General features: G+C 45.0%; 1 protein-coding gene across 1 annotated transcript in view; it reads left to right on the forward strand.

Annotated features, from left to right (window-relative positions):
• Positions 1 to 16,427, forward strand: part of MAP3K4 (mitogen-activated protein kinase kinase kinase 4) — a 77,563-nt gene that overhangs the window by 25,940 nt on the left and 35,196 nt on the right. The window contains exons 3-4 of the mRNA XM_029943266.1: positions 2,491 to 2,733; positions 4,459 to 4,605. Of these exons, the coding sequence (XP_029799126.1) occupies positions 2,491 to 2,733; positions 4,459 to 4,605 (390 nt within the window). The remainder of the gene's footprint in view (positions 1 to 2,490; positions 2,734 to 4,458; positions 4,606 to 16,427) is intronic.

Here is a 16,427-nt window from a genome sequence, read left to right on the forward strand (position 1 = left end):
TAAAAAAATTTCTGGGGGCGCCTGGGGGGCTCACTTGGTTAAACGTCCAGCTTCGGCTCAGGTCATGATCTCACGGTTCATGGGTTCGAGCCCCGTGTCGGGCTTTGTGCTGACAGCTAGCTCAGAGCCTGGAGCCTCCTTCAGATTCTGTGTCTCCCTCTCTCTCTGACCTCCCCTGCTCGCACTGTCTCAGTCTTTCAAAAATAAGTAAAAAACATTAAAAAAATTTTCTGGGCTGCCTTTATTTTTGTACATTACTGTCTTCCACATGAGTTTTATTGAATGAATTTACCCACATAAAACGCCGCTGAGATATGATTGTGATTACATTGCATTTTTGTTGATGTCTGATGGAGTCAGCCCAGTTTTGCCTGAATTGATCACAGATTTTATCCCATATTTAACCCTGTATTTCTCACTGGAAGTAATAGTAACTGAAGGAAATAATAACAAATAATGCTAATCTTGCACTGTATTGCCCCTTTCCAGGTTTTTTACCCTCATGATATCTTTTTTTTTTAAATGCAAATACTCCTTTCTAGAACTTACACTATAGACTTTAGCCAAATTGTCATCCTGAAATTGTCATCCTGGAGTTGTATCTGCCTTTGTAAGTTCTGCTGATTTCATGGTTTCTCACCTCCTTGGGTATTTTGTCTTGGGATCTTTATTCTGACTTAATTTTCATTTGATTAGACCTTACTATATATACTTCCTCGGGGGCTTTTTTTTTTTTTTTTTTTTTTTTTTTTTTTTTTTAGCAAAGATAAAGGAATTGTACTTGGAGCAACTCCTCGTCTAAAGAGGCTTCTCCCTTTTGCTTCGCATGTGAGTGGTCTCTCGGTGGTGCAAACAGCCCTCTTCGTCTCTTGTTTTTTCTGCGCTCCTGTGATCGGAAAGAGATCCAACTTTCATGTCTCTATTTTTCACTCAAAACTTCCGTTTCTTTTTCTTTTGCTCTTTGTTACAGTGATAATTTTGTTGTCACTGTCTCAGTTATTATTTCTTACCACATTCATTCTGTTCTCACTGTTTTTATTGAATTTGCTATAGAAGTCTTGGTATGTTAAATTTCTTCTAGAGGACGTGAATGAGGTCTTGCTGTAGAGTATTTTATGGTTCTCTCCATTTCCTACGTGAAATCAGTGTCTGCTGTTCTGATTCTTCACCTTGGGTTCCTTAGTTAAAATCGCCACTTCCTCTTCAGTGCTCAGTAGTTTTTTAACCACCGATGGACCCGCCATGCACTGCGGGAGAACACGTTTCCCCGGCAGCTGTGTGGGACAGGCCGTTGGGTCTCCTAGGTCGTGTTGTCTTGCACTGTGAACAAGCAGGGATTGTTCCCTTTCCCAGTGAGCCCGCAGCACGTGGGTAAACGGGCTGGGACGCTAGAGAATGCCAAAAGAATTCTTTAGAATTTTATCACAGAAAGTTCGCTGAATTTCTTAGAGCTTTCAGTAAGCCTTTGATCTGATACCACTCTCTACACTGGAGAAAGACCAGCATTTTTATTGCTTAAAGCTTTTAAATAGGCATGTGTTAACCCTAAGCACGTTAATCACATTTTAAAAATGATGTACTATTTTAAATACTCTGGCCTGTTATGGAAAACTAAAGTGTGTATTAATTTAAATGCAGAAGTCAGTGTTGAGCATGAAAGGACGTGAGCAGACGAGACCAGTTAAGAGTTCAGTAAGGGACAGGGAACACAGATATGAGTGACCTTGAGGCAGAATAGTTAACAATTGGAGATGTTCTAAGAGAAATTGAGGTTTTCAAATTTTGCTGGCCTCTGTCTCCTCAATAAAAGGAGAAGTGAAGGTCTTTGGATGTGATTGGTCAGGGTGATGTTGGCGGAAGTTTAAGAACAGTGGGAAAGCTCCAAACCGGAAAGCATCAGGCATTTGATGGAGTTAACTATAAGAAAGAGTGAGCGACTCTGAGATTCCCAGGAATATCAAATAACATAGAGTGGAACCAGCCAGGTCAATTTTATGAAGTTTCTCTATCCGCATCATTTGGCATATAGCTCAGGGGAGCAGTGGACAGAAGAATTGGTTGAATTAGCTAGTTTTTATGTTTATATAAACGGCTCCTTAGCGTTTTAATCTTTCTCTAATTTTAATAATTTCTGGTTTTCTCAGTCCAGAGATCATTGTGGGTAACACTATATATAACCTTAAAAATAAAGTGTTCTAGTCATTTTAAGTATGATAAAATTCGTGATGAATATGAACTTGATAGTTTTTCCACTATGTTTTTTTAATAAAAATATTGTAAGTTGGTGTTAGTTCTTGTAATGACTTTCTATTACTTTTAGAACTGCTTAGGTCTACGTTAAACATGTTGAATTATTCTAAAGATGATCTTACCTGTAAAATTGTGATTTTTGTAGATTTTTCAGCAAATTATAGGGAATAGTAGTCAAAACCACAGTCATAGCACCTCCTTTTGTTTGCTCTTTTAACTTCTGCTGAATTTTGGTTCTAGTTTTCCGAGTCTCCAGACCCCACATGGGGTTCCGATTACGTGCAGCTGTCCCGGACGCCGTGCTCCTCGGAGCAGAGATGCAGCGCCGTGCCGCGGGATGAGCTCCGGTCCATGGACTTGCCCTCCTTCGAGCCTGCCTTCCTGGTCCTCTGTCGGGTCCTCCTCAATGTCATTCACGAGTGCCTGAAGCTCCGTCTGGAGCAGAGACCTGCTGGAGAGCCGTCTCTCTTGAGTATTAAGCAGGTGTGTGTCCAAGACCGATTAAAAAATATTTAGCAATTATTATGCTGTTCTACAGGCTTAGAGCTTTTAGCTTGTGAGTTTTTGTAAATTGTTGCAAAGAGTGAGAAATGAGTGCATGTTAGTGCTGTTAGGCTGCCCTTGCACGTGGTCCTCAAGGAGAAGAGTGCGGCTCAGCCTTTCCGCCGTCGCGGTCTTGTTCCAGGAGGATGCAGAAGTGTGGTGGTGGCACACAGAGCCTCCTGGCGTCAGCCTCTGAGGGCTGGGAGCTTAGCACTCACTCATGAGAAATAGTTGCAGTTCCGTGCACTTCTTTTCTTGTTCTCCCTGTACCCAGGTCATTGTCTTTGGAGTGCAGCCGGGACGCGTGGGGACTCTGTGCTTGCCTAGACAGTTACGGGGTTTACACAGTAATGACAGCTTCTGCTTTCTTGGTTTTTATGAATTTGGGATGGGATTTTTAGGGCGTTTGATACCCCAGAGGAGACGGGAGTGGCTGGGAGCAGCTGTGGCTAGCCCGGTGAATGCCCGAGAGTGTTTGTAGTCGCACCGTAGGGTGTTAACCATGCCGATGCCCGCTGTACGAGGCAGACAGTTCTGATTGGACAGAAAAAGAAAAGGTATGTTTTTGTCAGCTGAGCATGTCTGTCCCCTGCGGGTGGAAGGGGGATCATGGGACGCCTGGGATCAAGCACCGGCCATCAGATAGGCCCAGGACAGGACTTGACTTTGCTGGCGTGGCGAACCTTTTGAAGGGGAATTTGTTATAAAGGCAGTCTGTATTTATTGTGGAATATTTGACAAGTACAGAAAATGATACAGACAAAAATGCAAATTATCCTGGGACCCTGCCCCTCAGAGATGATCGCTGTACCTATTTTGGTGTATCGACCTGTTCATTCCTATGCATACAAGTAAAAGAAAGGAGTGTGAGTTTTTACCCTTAAATATGGTTCAAGAATAAGATTTCAGACGGCTGCAGCCGTGCTCTGCTGTCGAGGTCTGTCGTACTTATGGGATCCCCGTCACTTTAAGCACTGCTGTGCTGACGGACGCCAGATGCTGTGCCACAGGGCTGGAGGGCCAGCCATCTCACTCCCAGCGCTGCCTCCTGGGCGGCCGGTGGTTTGTTTGGTTTTGTTGCCCTTGACCTCCGTCTGATCTCATCACATTGATCTTAAGTTTGATTTTCGTGATTAGTAGAGGCTTCTGATGGTAAAGGCCACAAATCACAATGCAGAGTACTAACCACGGTACGATCACGGCAAAGGCCACAAATCACGGTAGTTACTATCGCGAAGATTGTCATGCTCTGTGGTGTGTAAGTGTACTTGAATCTTTATTATGTTGTTGGGTAAAAATAAGCAGTTTCATTAGGAGATCTGTCTCGTCTATCTGTTGTCTTCTGTAATGCAAAACAGAAGAAAAATAGATCTTACCCTGTGGGATGTATTTTCTATATAACTTTATCTACGGGGGAATGTATTGTCACAAATCAGTGTTTGCCTGTATGATATTCTCTCTGTATTCATGCCGTAATGCTAAATACTTTTATTTTCACTATTTTGTTCTTAATCAAGACTGCTGATAGTTATATAAACTGAGCTGATAAAGAATTGGACAGTATTTTAGGACGTTGAGAGTTTCTGAGGGTTTCCGTGGGGGCTGTGTGGCACTGACAGATGGCCGCTCATGGCGTGTGAGGTGACGACTTGTGTGTCCCCACAGCTGGTGAGGGAGTGCAAGGAGGTGCTGAAGGGCGGCCTTCTGATGAAGCTGTACTATCAGTTCATGCTGCACGAGGTTCTGGACGACCTGGAGAAGACCGACTGCAACATCGACGCCTTCGAGGAGGACCTGCATAAAATGCTGATGGTGAGGCCCAGTAGGGAGGTTCCTTGTGTGCCTGTGCAGGGGGGGTAGGGGGGAGGAAGGAGGAAGGAGGGAGACGGCAGACAGAGGGGGCAGTCTTTAACCTGATTCTTTTCATCCGGTATTGAATTAAATTTGTTTCTCCTAAATCCACATTTTAAAAAGCGCTCAGTGGTTTTTGTGTTAGAATTTTTCACGAAGCATACCCTACTTCGTTAACTGTAAGATTCGTCGTCTTAGAGCAGAAGGGCCCAGAAATGGAGTCATAGTCTGGTCCTATTTTATTGAGCCACCTGTTCTCAGCTTTTCAGTGATGCCTGGCCCGCGCTGCAGCTGGGAAGGCCGTAGTGACAGAGGCTCCTAGTCTGTGGGGACGGGGGCCTGGGCGCCAGGTCCTGGATGGGATTCTGAGATGCAGCGACTGCTTGGAGATGGGTCATCTGAAGGAGCTTGGGGACCTGTGGGAGTGCTTAGCTCACCGTGGGTCCAGAGTTCGCCAAGGAACCGGGCCCATTTGAGGAATTATGGGGGGATTTGGCAGGAGCAGACCTGGTAGGAGGAGCTCCCCAGTCCTTACAGCACGTGTGCCGTACACATGCTTGCTTTCTAACCCCTGGCTTCTTGCTCAGACTTGTCCCTCCTGGCGGACGTGTCCTTCCTCCTTATCTGCTCATTTACTTTTTTCTGGCAGCTTTCTCTGACAATTTCTGTCTTCAACACGCCCCTCTCGACTCCTCCTCTGAACTCTACAGCAGTCCCGTTAGAGGCGGGCTGGGAAGTACGTGACAGTGTGCGGTTCCTCTGCTCTCGGGCCTCCCTGACTGCTGAACGCTTCGTTGGCCGGGGGCTGTAGCGTGAAGTTACTTTGTCTTCCGTGACGTCTGGTAGAGGGTAGGACACAGCGGGGGCGTGTTGGATTGAGGAGGGCCTATGCACAGATGAGCACATAACCTGGCAGGTGGATGGAACAATGCAAGAATGACCACGCTTGTGGGTACATTGTTTGGGGAAGGTTTTCAAGACGTATTTTGCCACGTCCCTGTGTCCTGCATCAGGATGGCTGCGGTACTTCCTGACACCGTCCCCACTTTCTAGGCCAGAGGAAAAGGAGAGCGTACGGGAAAAGTATCCTTGTCTGTGAAATCCAGAGCAGTGAGTGCGCTCCTGGAAGGCACACCCAGCAGGTTTCCCCTGCGTTGTATTCACCAAACCTGTTCTGTGGCCTCTCAACTGTAGTGGAGGCTGGGGATTCAGACGTGTAGCTTTCCTGTCTCTGCAGTAGGACAGAAACAAGATGTCCAGCAAGGGACTTCTAGTATCTGGTGCCTTACAAAAAAGAATTTTGAGTTTGAAATTATTTCTTAATTGTTTGGGGTGAATGCATAAAAGAGCAGAGTGTGTAAACTGTGGCTACATTTTGAAATACTATGTACTTTTTAAAATATAATTTATTGTCAAACTGGTTTCCCTATAACACTCAGCGCCTATCCCAACAAGTGCCCTCCTCAATGCCCATCTTCCCCAACCCCCCATCAACCCTCAGTTTGTTCTCTGTATTTAAGACTCTCATGGTTTGCCTCCCTTCCTCTCTATAACTTTGTTTCCCCCTTCTCCTTCCTCTTGGTCTTCTGTTAAGTTTCTCAAGATCCACATATGAGTGAGGACATAATGGTACTGTCTCTGCCTGACTTATTTACCTTCCAGTTCCATCCACATTGCTGCAAAAGGCCAGATTTCATTGTTTCTCATTGCCGAGTAGTACTCCATTGTATATATAAACCACATCTTCTTTATCTGTTTGTCAGTTGATGGACATTTAGGCTCTTTCCATGATTTGGCTATTGTTGAAAGTGCTGCTGTGAACATCAGAGTACATGTGCTCCTATGAATCAGCATGCCTGTGTCCTTTGGATCAATTCCTAGCAGTGCTATTGCTGGGTCCCAGCTATTGCTGGGAAGTTCTATTGTTAATTTTTTGAGGAACCGCCACACTGTTTTCCAGAGCGGCTGCACCAGTTTACATTCCCACCAACAGTGTAGGACGGTGCCCCTCTCTCCACACCCTCGCCAGCATCTGTAGTCTCTTGACTTGTTCATATTAGCCACTCTCACCGGTATCTCAGTGTGGTTTTGGTTTGTATTTCCCTGATGATGAGTGACGTTTAGCATCATTTCATTTGTCTGTTAGCCATCTGGATATCCTCTTTGGAGAAGTGTCTGTTAATTGCCTTCTGCCCATTTCTTTGCTGGATTATTTGTTTTTCGGGTGTAGAGTTTGGTGAATTCCTTATAGATTGTGGATACTAGCCCTTTATCTGATATGTCATTTGCAACTATCTTTTCCCATTCTGACGGTTGCCTATTAGTTCTGTTGATTGTTTCCATGGCATTGCAGAAGCTTTTTATCTTAATGAGGTCCCAATAATTAATTTTTGCTTTTAATTACCTCACCTTTGGAGATGTGTCGAGTAAGAAATTGCTGCAATTGAGGTCAAAGAGGTTGTTTCCTGCTTTCTCCTCTAGGGTTTTGATGGTTTCCTGTCTCACATTCAGGTCCTTCATCCATTTTGAGTTTATTTTTGTGTATGGTGTAAGAAAGTGGTCTGGTTTCATTCTTCTGCATGTTGCTGTCCAGTCCTCCCAGCACCACCTGCTAAAGAGGCTGTCTTTTTTCCATTGGATACTGTTTCCTGCTTTGTCAAAGACTAATTGGCCATACATTTGTGGGTCCAATTCTGGGTTCTCTATTCTATTCCATTGGTCTGTGTGTCTGTTTTTATGCCAATACCATACCGTCTTGATGATGACAGCTTTGTAGTAGAGGCTAAAGTCTGGGATTGTGATGCTTCCTGCTTTGGTTTTCTTCTTCAATATTATGTTGGCTGTTCAGAGTCTTGTGGTTCCACACAAATTTTAGGATTGTTTGTTCTAGCTTTGAAAAGAATGCTTGTGCAATTTTGACTGAGATTGCATTGAATATGGAGATTGATTTGGGTAGTATTGACATTTTAACAATATTTATTCTTCGGATCTATGAGCATGGAATGTTTTTCCAATTCTTTGTGTCTTCAGTTTCCTTCATAAGTTTTCTATAGTTTTCATCGTACAGATCTTTTATATCTTTGGTTAGGTTTATTCCTAGGTATTTTATGGTTCTTGATGCAATGGGATCAGTTTCTTTATTTCTCTTTTTGCTTCATTATTGGTGTATAAAAATGCAACTGATTTCTGTATGTTGATTTTGTGGCCTGCGACTTTGTTGAATTCATGGATCAGTTCTAGAAGCTTCTGGTGGAGTCTGTCGGGTTTTCCACGTAGAATATCATGCCATCTGCGAAAAGTGAAAGTTTGACTTCATCTTTGCCAATTCTGATGCCTTTTATTTCATTTTGTTGTCTGTTTGCTGATGCTAGGACCTCCAACACTTTGTTAAACAACAGTAGTGAGAGCGGACATCCCTGTCATGTTTCTGATCTTGGAGAACGCTCAGTTTTTCCCCATTGAGGATGATATTAGCTGTGGGCTTTTCATAAGTGGCTTTTATAATGTATAAGTATGTTGCTTCTATCCCCACCTCCTCGAGGGTTTTTATTAATAAAGGATGCTGTATCTTTTCAAATGCTTTTTCTGTATCTATCGACAGGATCATATGGTTCTTTTCTTTTGTTAATGTGATGTATCACCTTAATTGATTTGTGAATATTGAACTAGCCCTGCAGCCCAGGAATGGGTCCCACTTGATCATGGTGGATAATTCTTTTTATATGCTGTTGAATTCGATTTGCTAGTATCCTGTTGAGAATTTTTGAATCCATATTCATTAGGGATATTGGCCTGTAGTTCTCTTTTTTTGATAGGTCTCCGTCTAGTTTGGCAATCAAATTGATGCTGGCTTCATAGAATGAGTCTGGAAGTTTTCCTTCCCTTTCTGTTTCTTGAAACAGCTTGAGAAGGATAGCTATTAAGTCTGCTTTAAATGTCTGGTAGAATTGTCCAAGGAAGCCATCTGGTCCAGGACTCTTATTTGTTGGGAGATTTTTGATAACTGATTAAATTTCTTCACTAGTTGTGGGTCTGTTCAGATTTTCTGTCTCTTCCCGTTTGAGTTGTGGTGGTGTGTGGGTGTTTAGGAATTTGTCCATTTCTTCCAGGTTGTCCAGTTTTTAGCATATAATTTTTCATAATATTCCCTGATAATTGCTTGTAGTTCTGAGGGATTTGTTGTAATAAGTCCATTTTCATTTGTGATTTTATCTGTTTGGGTGCTCTCTCTTTTCTTTTTCAGGAGCCTGGCTAGAGGTTTATCAATTTTGTTTATTGTTTCAAAAAACCAACTCTTAGTTTCACTGATCTGCTCTACTGTTTGTTTGTTTTGGATTCTATATTGTTTATTTCTTCCCTGATCTTTATCATTTCTCTTCTGCTTGGTTTGGGGTGTCTTTGCTGTGCTGCTTCTAGTTCCTTTAGGTGCACCATTAGAGTTTGTATCCAGTGTTTTTTTGTTTCTCGAGATGGGCCTGGATTCCTCTTAGGACTCCCTTTGCTGGATCCCAAAGAGTTTGGACTGTTGTATTTTCATTTTCATTTGTTTCCAAATATTTTTAAATGTCTTCTCTAATTGCCTGGTTGACCCATTTGGCCTTTAGTAGGATGTTCTTTAACTTCTATGCTTTTGGAAGTTTTCCAGATTTTTCCTGTGGTTGATTTCAAGTTTCATAGCATTGGGATCTTTAGGTGTGCATGGTATGATCTCAGTTCTTTTATATTATTGAGGCTGCTTTGTGACCCAGTATGTGATCTATCTTAGAGAATGTATCCTGTGCACTTGAGAAGAAAGTGAATTCCACTGCTTTGGGAGTTAGAGTTCTAAATATATCTGTCAAGTCCATCTTGTCCAGTGTTTCGTTCAGGCCATTGTTTCTTTAGTGAGTCTCTTTCGAGTTCATCTGTCCATTGCTGTAAGTGGAGTATTAAAGTCCCCTGCAATTAGCACATTCTTATCAATAAGATTGCTTATGTTTGTGATTGTTTTGTATATTTGGGTGCTCCTGAATTCAGTGCATAGATATTCTGAAATATTCTTTTTTCTAATGTTTTGTTTGTTTTTGAGAGAGAGAGAGACAGTGTGAGTAGAGGAGGGTCAGAGAGAGGGGGAGATACAGAATCTGAAGCAGGCTCCAGGCTTTGAGCTGTCAGCACAGAGCCTGACTTGGGGCTCCAACACATGAACCGTGAGATCATGACCTGAGCCAGAGCTCGACCGACTGAGCCACCCAGGCGCCCCGTGCATAGACATTTATAATTGTTAGTTCTTCCTGATGGATAGACCCTATAATTATTATATAATGCCCTTCATCATCTCCTGTTACAGTATTTACTTTAAAGTCATTTGTCTGACGTAAGTATGGCTACTCCAGCTTTCTTTTGTCTTCCAGTAGCATGATAGAGAGTTCTGTATCCCCTCACTTTCAATCTGAAGTTGTCCTTAAGTCTAAAATAGGTCTCTTGTAGATAGCAAAGAGATGGGTCTTGTTTTTTTATCCATTCTGACACCCTGTGACTTTTGATTGGAACATTTATTAGCCATTTACATTCAGTGTTATTATTGAAAAATATGGGTTTAGAGTCATTGTGTTATTTGTGGGTTTCATGCTTGTAGTGGTATCTCTGGTACTTTGTGTTTCTTGCAACATATCCCTCACAGAGTCCTCCTTAGGATCTCTTGTCTCTTGTACAGCTGGTTTAGTGGTGATGAATTCCTTCGGTTTTTGTTTGTTTGGGAAAACATTTGTCTCCTATTCTGAGTGACAGGCTTGCTGGATGAAGGATTCTTGGCTGCCTATTTTTCCTGTTCATCACGTTGAAGATTTCCTCCAATTCCTATCTGGCCTGCCAGGTTTCAGTAGATAGGTCTGCTACTAGCCTTATGTATCTACTTTTGTATGTTAAGGCCCATTTATCCCTAGCTGCTTTCAGAATTCTCTCTTTATCCTTGTATTTTGCCAGTTTCACTATGATATGTTGTGCAGAAGATCAATTCAAGTTATGTCTGAGGGGAGTTCTCTGTGACTCTTGGATTTCGGTGTCTGTTTCCTTCCCCAGGTTGGGGAAGTTCTCAGCTATGATTTGTTCAAGTACCACTTTAGCCCCTTTCTCTCTCTTCTTCTTCTTCTAAAATTCCTATCATACAGATAATTGTTCTGTTTGATTGCATCACTTAGTTCTCTAATTCTCCTTTTGTGCCCCTGGATCTTACTTACTCTTACTTAGCTTCTTCTTTTTCCATAATTTTATCTTCTGTGTCACCCATGCTCCCCACTGCCTCTTCAGTCCTTGCTTTAGCTGCCTCCATTTTATTTTGCACCTCATTTATAGCATTTTTTAATTCATCATGACTCTACACCAATGGAGTCTCTGTTGTCTTCTATGCTATTTTCAAGCCCAATGATTAATTTTATGACTGTTATTCTAAATTCTTGTTCAGTTATGTTGTATGTATCTGGTTTGGTCAATTCTTTAGCTGTCACTTCTTCCTGGAATTTCTTTTGAGGAGAAGTCTTCCGTTTTGTCATTTTGGCTGGTTTTCTGTCCCTGTATGTTTTAAAAAGCGTGTTATGTGCTCTGCACCTGCCAGAACTGCTATATTAAAAGGGGGTCATACACTGTCCAGGGCCTGGCCATTCGGGAGGTGTTTTTTGGAGAGTGTTCCTTGCTCTCTTTTGTTGTGGCTTTGGTTATTTTATTTCCCTACTTGTAGTTATGTTTTCGACCTTCCACCTTGTGTGCTTTGGTTTGTTCCTTGAAGTAGCCCTGGCAAGGAAAACAGACAAAGAGGAAACAAAAACACGCAGATGCACGAACAAATAAAACAAGCAAACAGACAAAAACACAAAAACATAAAATCTAAAAGCAAAGAACCAGAAACACCAGCTACAAGTAGAGAACAGGCTAGAGGCCGTGCTCATGGCAGAGCATATACAAAAAAAAAAATGCCACGGGTGGGGAGAAAGAGAAAATGAACATTGACCAGGTAGAGAGACTAAAAGGCTTAATCCAGAGAGAGAGAAAGGAGAATCAGGAAGGAGACAAGGAAAAAGAAATGAAGCTAACGTCACCCAGAGAAACTAGATAGTCTGATTATTTCAGAGAGAGAGAAAGGAAGGTAAAGAAGGAGGTGTAGAATGTGCACCAAAAGAATGTATTAAATATGTCTGTTTAAGCAAACCACTAACCAGAGTAACCAGCCTAGAGGAAGGAAGAGAGAAGGAGGAAAGGGAAAATATATTTAAATAATTGATCCAGAGTGAAACCAGGCAATGCTGTGATGCTGGTCTGGAGGAGGGGCTGTCGGGTTCACAGCTTCTCTCCAGCTCCCATAGGTCTCAGTAGGTCTCAGCTCCCGGGCATGGAGGGTCGTGGTTGGGTGTGGGCCGGCCCTGCCCCCACTGTGGGCCCCTCAGACCATCCCTGAGGCCCCGCCTTGGTCGTGGGGAGAAAAATGGCGACCCCTCAGCCCCTTCTTGGACCACGTGCATCAGATCACTCCTTTGGATCTGTCCTCACTGTCGCGGTTAAGAGAGGCGAGCTGTCGTGCTCCACCGTCTCCTGTGCCCCACACTTAGCTGCGTTTTAAACTCCTGCTCCGGGCGCTTCCTGAAACCGCTGGGTCCGTGACCCCGAGGCTGTGGTGCAGCGCTGCAGGGCAGGGGACCGGATGCTCCTGCTGCAGCCTGCGCCCCTGGCCCACCACGGAACCCGGAGGGGACTCCCCTCCTCCCTGGGTGTGCCAGCAGGGCAGCCGGCCCCAGTGCCAGAAAGCCCTGCCGATAGAGAGAGAGAGATCGTGTCCCTCTCCGTCCTGGGCTGATGTTTTTCTCTGGTCCAGATTCAGCCCAACGCTTCCCCAGTTGCTCTTTCTCTTCCCTTCGTCTCCTTGCAGGGGGGTGCTCCCTCCCCTCTGCACCTCCGAGGCCTTTTTTTATCCCCCCAGTTCGCAGTCACACACCTATGGGTCGGTCTGGTTTTCCCGTTTATTCCTCGAAGTCTCCTTCTCCTTTCCTCCCAGACTCCTGGGGTTCAGAGTCTTTTGGCTTCAGCCTTATTTTGTTTGAGAGAGGCAGGAAGTACAGGTCCCCCTAATTCTGCTCCATGTTGGCCCCTTCTCAATACTATGTGTTTCTTACATCACAAAAGTCTTTGTCATTGAAAAGTCATGGTAAAAAACAAGTTATTTTTTCTCTTTCTCTCAATGGATGGTTAAACCAGGAGTTTCAAAAGACAGAAAGCTTTCCAAACTCTCTTTGGTGGTTTTACAAAGGCACACAGCAAGCACCCTCATCGTGGGGTCACTGAGGCAGGAAGGAAGAGTGTCAGTGGGCGAAGTCTGCCCTCCAGGCAGTTTAGTTTCAGCCTCCGCCCGTGGTGTGCCTGTGGCGAATCTGGAGGCCAGGTTAAGTGAGTTACCAAAATTCACAGCAGCTCCTTAACAGCTCGAAGTGCTTAGGGTTTCCTGTTGGTTTTCCTACAATGATCTGCGTGAGACACGAGCTCCCTTAGTTTAAGCTCCGTAATTTCGCAGGTGAAGAGCTAGAAGTTATCAGTGGTTTTAGAATTGTGCCCCGAAGTGCACTCAGTGGCTAAAAGCACAGGCATGTTTTGACACCCGGGGGAGCCCACACGTGATCAGTGTGTTTGTTAGAGAGGAAGGCGAACATGGCCTTCGAATGGCCAATCACGTTATGTTTACCACAACACCCTTGTCTTGAAACTCACCAAAAACAGCAAAAAGAATGGAGAGTAAGGAAAAAACTTACGTGTTCAGTAAAGGAGAAACTTGGGCACACTCTTCTCTCCTTGCCTGACTAAAAGACTGTTACAATTATTTGCCTTGAAATTTAGACAGGGTAGAGGCAAGCTCTGAATAACTCAGAGCCTGTCCAGTGACCCATTAGAGCGGTGAAGTGCAGGGGCGTGAGTGGTCCGGGGAGAAGCAGGAGGGTCCCGTGGAAGACTTGGTGGTGGCCTGTCTGCAAGACAGGGAGCTTGAGCAGACACACCTTGGTTGTCTGAACATATCCGGCTCCCGAGGAGGGTGACGGGAAGAGCGATGAGCAGGTCGTGATGCAGAATGTCGGTGACTTCGGGGATTTATGTCACCGTCCTGACTCGGAACACGGAAGCACTCCTGAGAGCTGCTCCAGGGATGTGACTTGGTGAGTGTTCATTTGAGGCAGCAAACCAGATTGAGCCGGAAACTGTCTTAGCTCAGGTCTCTGGCCCTGGCCTTAGAAGTAACCAAAACAACGAACATGATAGAGATGTAGGAGCATGTGATCCATTTAAGGAAGCCACATAAAAAGAATTTAAAAGGAATGAAAATGCGATTATGACGAGCAAGATGTGGTGGTAGTAGAAGACACACCGGGGAGAGTCGCCGGCGTTCCTGCTGGGGTGCAGCTCGGACCCGAGGGTGAAGACTGGGCCCAGTGGGAGTTCAAATAGACGTCCTGGGGACTATTCGAAAGCCTTTGGGATCGACTTTGTTAAGGGAGAGAGATGAACAAAATGATACGTGGGTGAGAGAGGAGGGAAGTCGGTAACTCAGATGCCGTGAAGAGGTGGGTCTCCAAACACGAGTGTTGGGGTTGGGAGGCCACGGAGCTCGGCCACTGCTAAGAGGAGTGGTCACATGTCAGTGTGCGTTTTTGGAGTTGAGAAGATGAGGGATTCTGTATCTGATGACTTCTCTTTGTTAGGGGTGAGATCATCTGCTGAGAAACGCTAAGGGTGGGCATTGGCAGTTTGAGGACAATGGAGGTGTTTCAAACTGCGGTTATAGAGAAGGAAAACGAGTTGAGTGAGACAGAAGTATGTGCACACCACGTGGTCAGGATCAGGACGTGGAGAGCAGGGGCTTCTCCCTGTCCCGGGCCCCTCGTGACTCTCAGCTTCTTGAATGTGGGGCATGGGCTTGTTGGGCCACCGTGCTTTGGGGCTCCGGCAGGCTGGTGAGCTGCAGGGGGGTGGCAGGGTGTGGGGGGGTAGCAGTTGTGCAGAGCTGACCGTGTGGGCTCTGAGCCGAATACGGAGGAGAGGGAGTGAAGGAAGGGAGTAGTGAACTGGAGAAGGAAGAGAAACCCACAGACTGGGGTCCAGGTAAGGTTTCAGCAAGAGAATTCAAAACGAGAACAGGCCTGGAGGTGGTAGTTGAATAGAAGACTGGAAGGAGGAGAGGAGGTTTTAGGATCAAGTATTTGGATAGATGGTCTGAGGCCTGGAGTTGCTCGGTAGTGACAAGATCTGGATGAAACATCGTGTGGTGGCTGAGCCTGGGGCGGACAGAAGACTGTTGGACGCCAGCGAGTGACAGGGTGACCTGCAGTCGGAAATCAGTAGGTGACTGTCCGAACAAAGGGTTTGATGGCGTACCTGATGACGCAGATCCTGAAGAGGGGGAACGTTTGTGAGACTGTAAGAGCAGTGGTTCGAAAGCAGCAGTGACGTGCTTAAGGATGCCAGCGGCTTGCGGGTGCGCAGCCATACGGGGCCCGTGACAGGCTGTAAGGGAGACGGCTGTGGTCCTCGGGAGGTAGCTGGGCTTGAGGGGGCCGGGGGAGGCAGCAGCCCTCAGGGAAGCCAGAGGGATCCTGGCCTCATACTTAAGAGTTTGTTTCATTCGGACAAGATGGCGGTAGACCTGTACGCTGTAGGTTCCACCCAGACCCCTCTGTCCACAATGGACCCCTGGTGCAGAGTCACACCACACAGGCCGGCTGGCGGGGGCCCAGAGGCATCCAAAGACGCAACAGAAGACGGTTTTCTGAAATAAAGACCTGAAATTTTCCTCCTGAAAACTAGTACTGGATTTCAGAAGACATTCAGTCCAGTGAGCACTAAGATGTGGCCTGGGGAAGTCACTGAGATCCAAGGCTAGTTCTAGAATCCTGAAAATACCCGAGCAGAGAGCAGGCAATTCCCCTCAGGGTGTGTGGAGAGTGGGGACAGCAGGAAACGAGGCTGGCATCCGGTTTCCTCGTTTGAATGACACACGGTGGCAGACGGTGGTTGGGGAGCAGTGCCTGAAACGTTCTGAAGCAGAGAGTGTGCGATTCAGGTATTTTATACTCATTCAGGCTGTCCTTTCAGTAAGAGAATCCTCAGGCAGTGAGGTTTTGCTATCTAGTAGTCGTGAACCTGTTTGAGAAAAGCTAATTGATAAGTAAAACCCTAGGAAACAGCAGGTGCATCAAAATAAGGATTTAGGAGTGAGAGCTGTTGCAGTAGAATTTGTGGTGGACACAAATCCCATTTTTGAAAAACTGGGTATTTGGGTTAGAGGTCATAACTTAGATGTTATAAACATCTTGAAAAAAACCGTGTCGTAAAAATCCAGGTGTCAGGAAGGGATGGGGGAGAAAAGGGTGCTCTTTTCCTCTCAACACGGAAGACCCTGGCCACAGTTAAATTAGGTAATTAAACAAGTAAGGATCCCAACTTCTTAAGGAATAAGTTTATAATATATTAATAATGCAATTTTCTGCGTGTTATTATTATCTTGATTTTTTTTAACGTCTGTGTACATTGTGAACATTATTTTCTTGGTCACTTGAAGGGAGTTAAATACTGTGTTAAATTGCCGAGGAGTTGAGTTGTGCAGTGTAAGAGAAACCCCCAGTTGGACCCCAGTGACGTGAGGAGGCTTGCGGCCTGTCCACCGTGCCCTTCTCATCTGTGGCTCTCAGGTCTGCAGAGGTGAGCATTGTCAGCTGCCGAGTTCTGTTCTCAAGTCTCCCCCCTTTATGTTTCTTTGTTTTAAGGTGTATTTT

Source organism: Suricata suricatta, chromosome 7, assembly GCF_006229205.1.
Source record: "Suricata suricatta isolate VVHF042 chromosome 7, meerkat_22Aug2017_6uvM2_HiC, whole genome shotgun sequence".
In the NCBI taxonomy this organism is placed as follows: Eukaryota; Metazoa; Chordata; class Mammalia; order Carnivora; family Herpestidae; genus Suricata; species Suricata suricatta.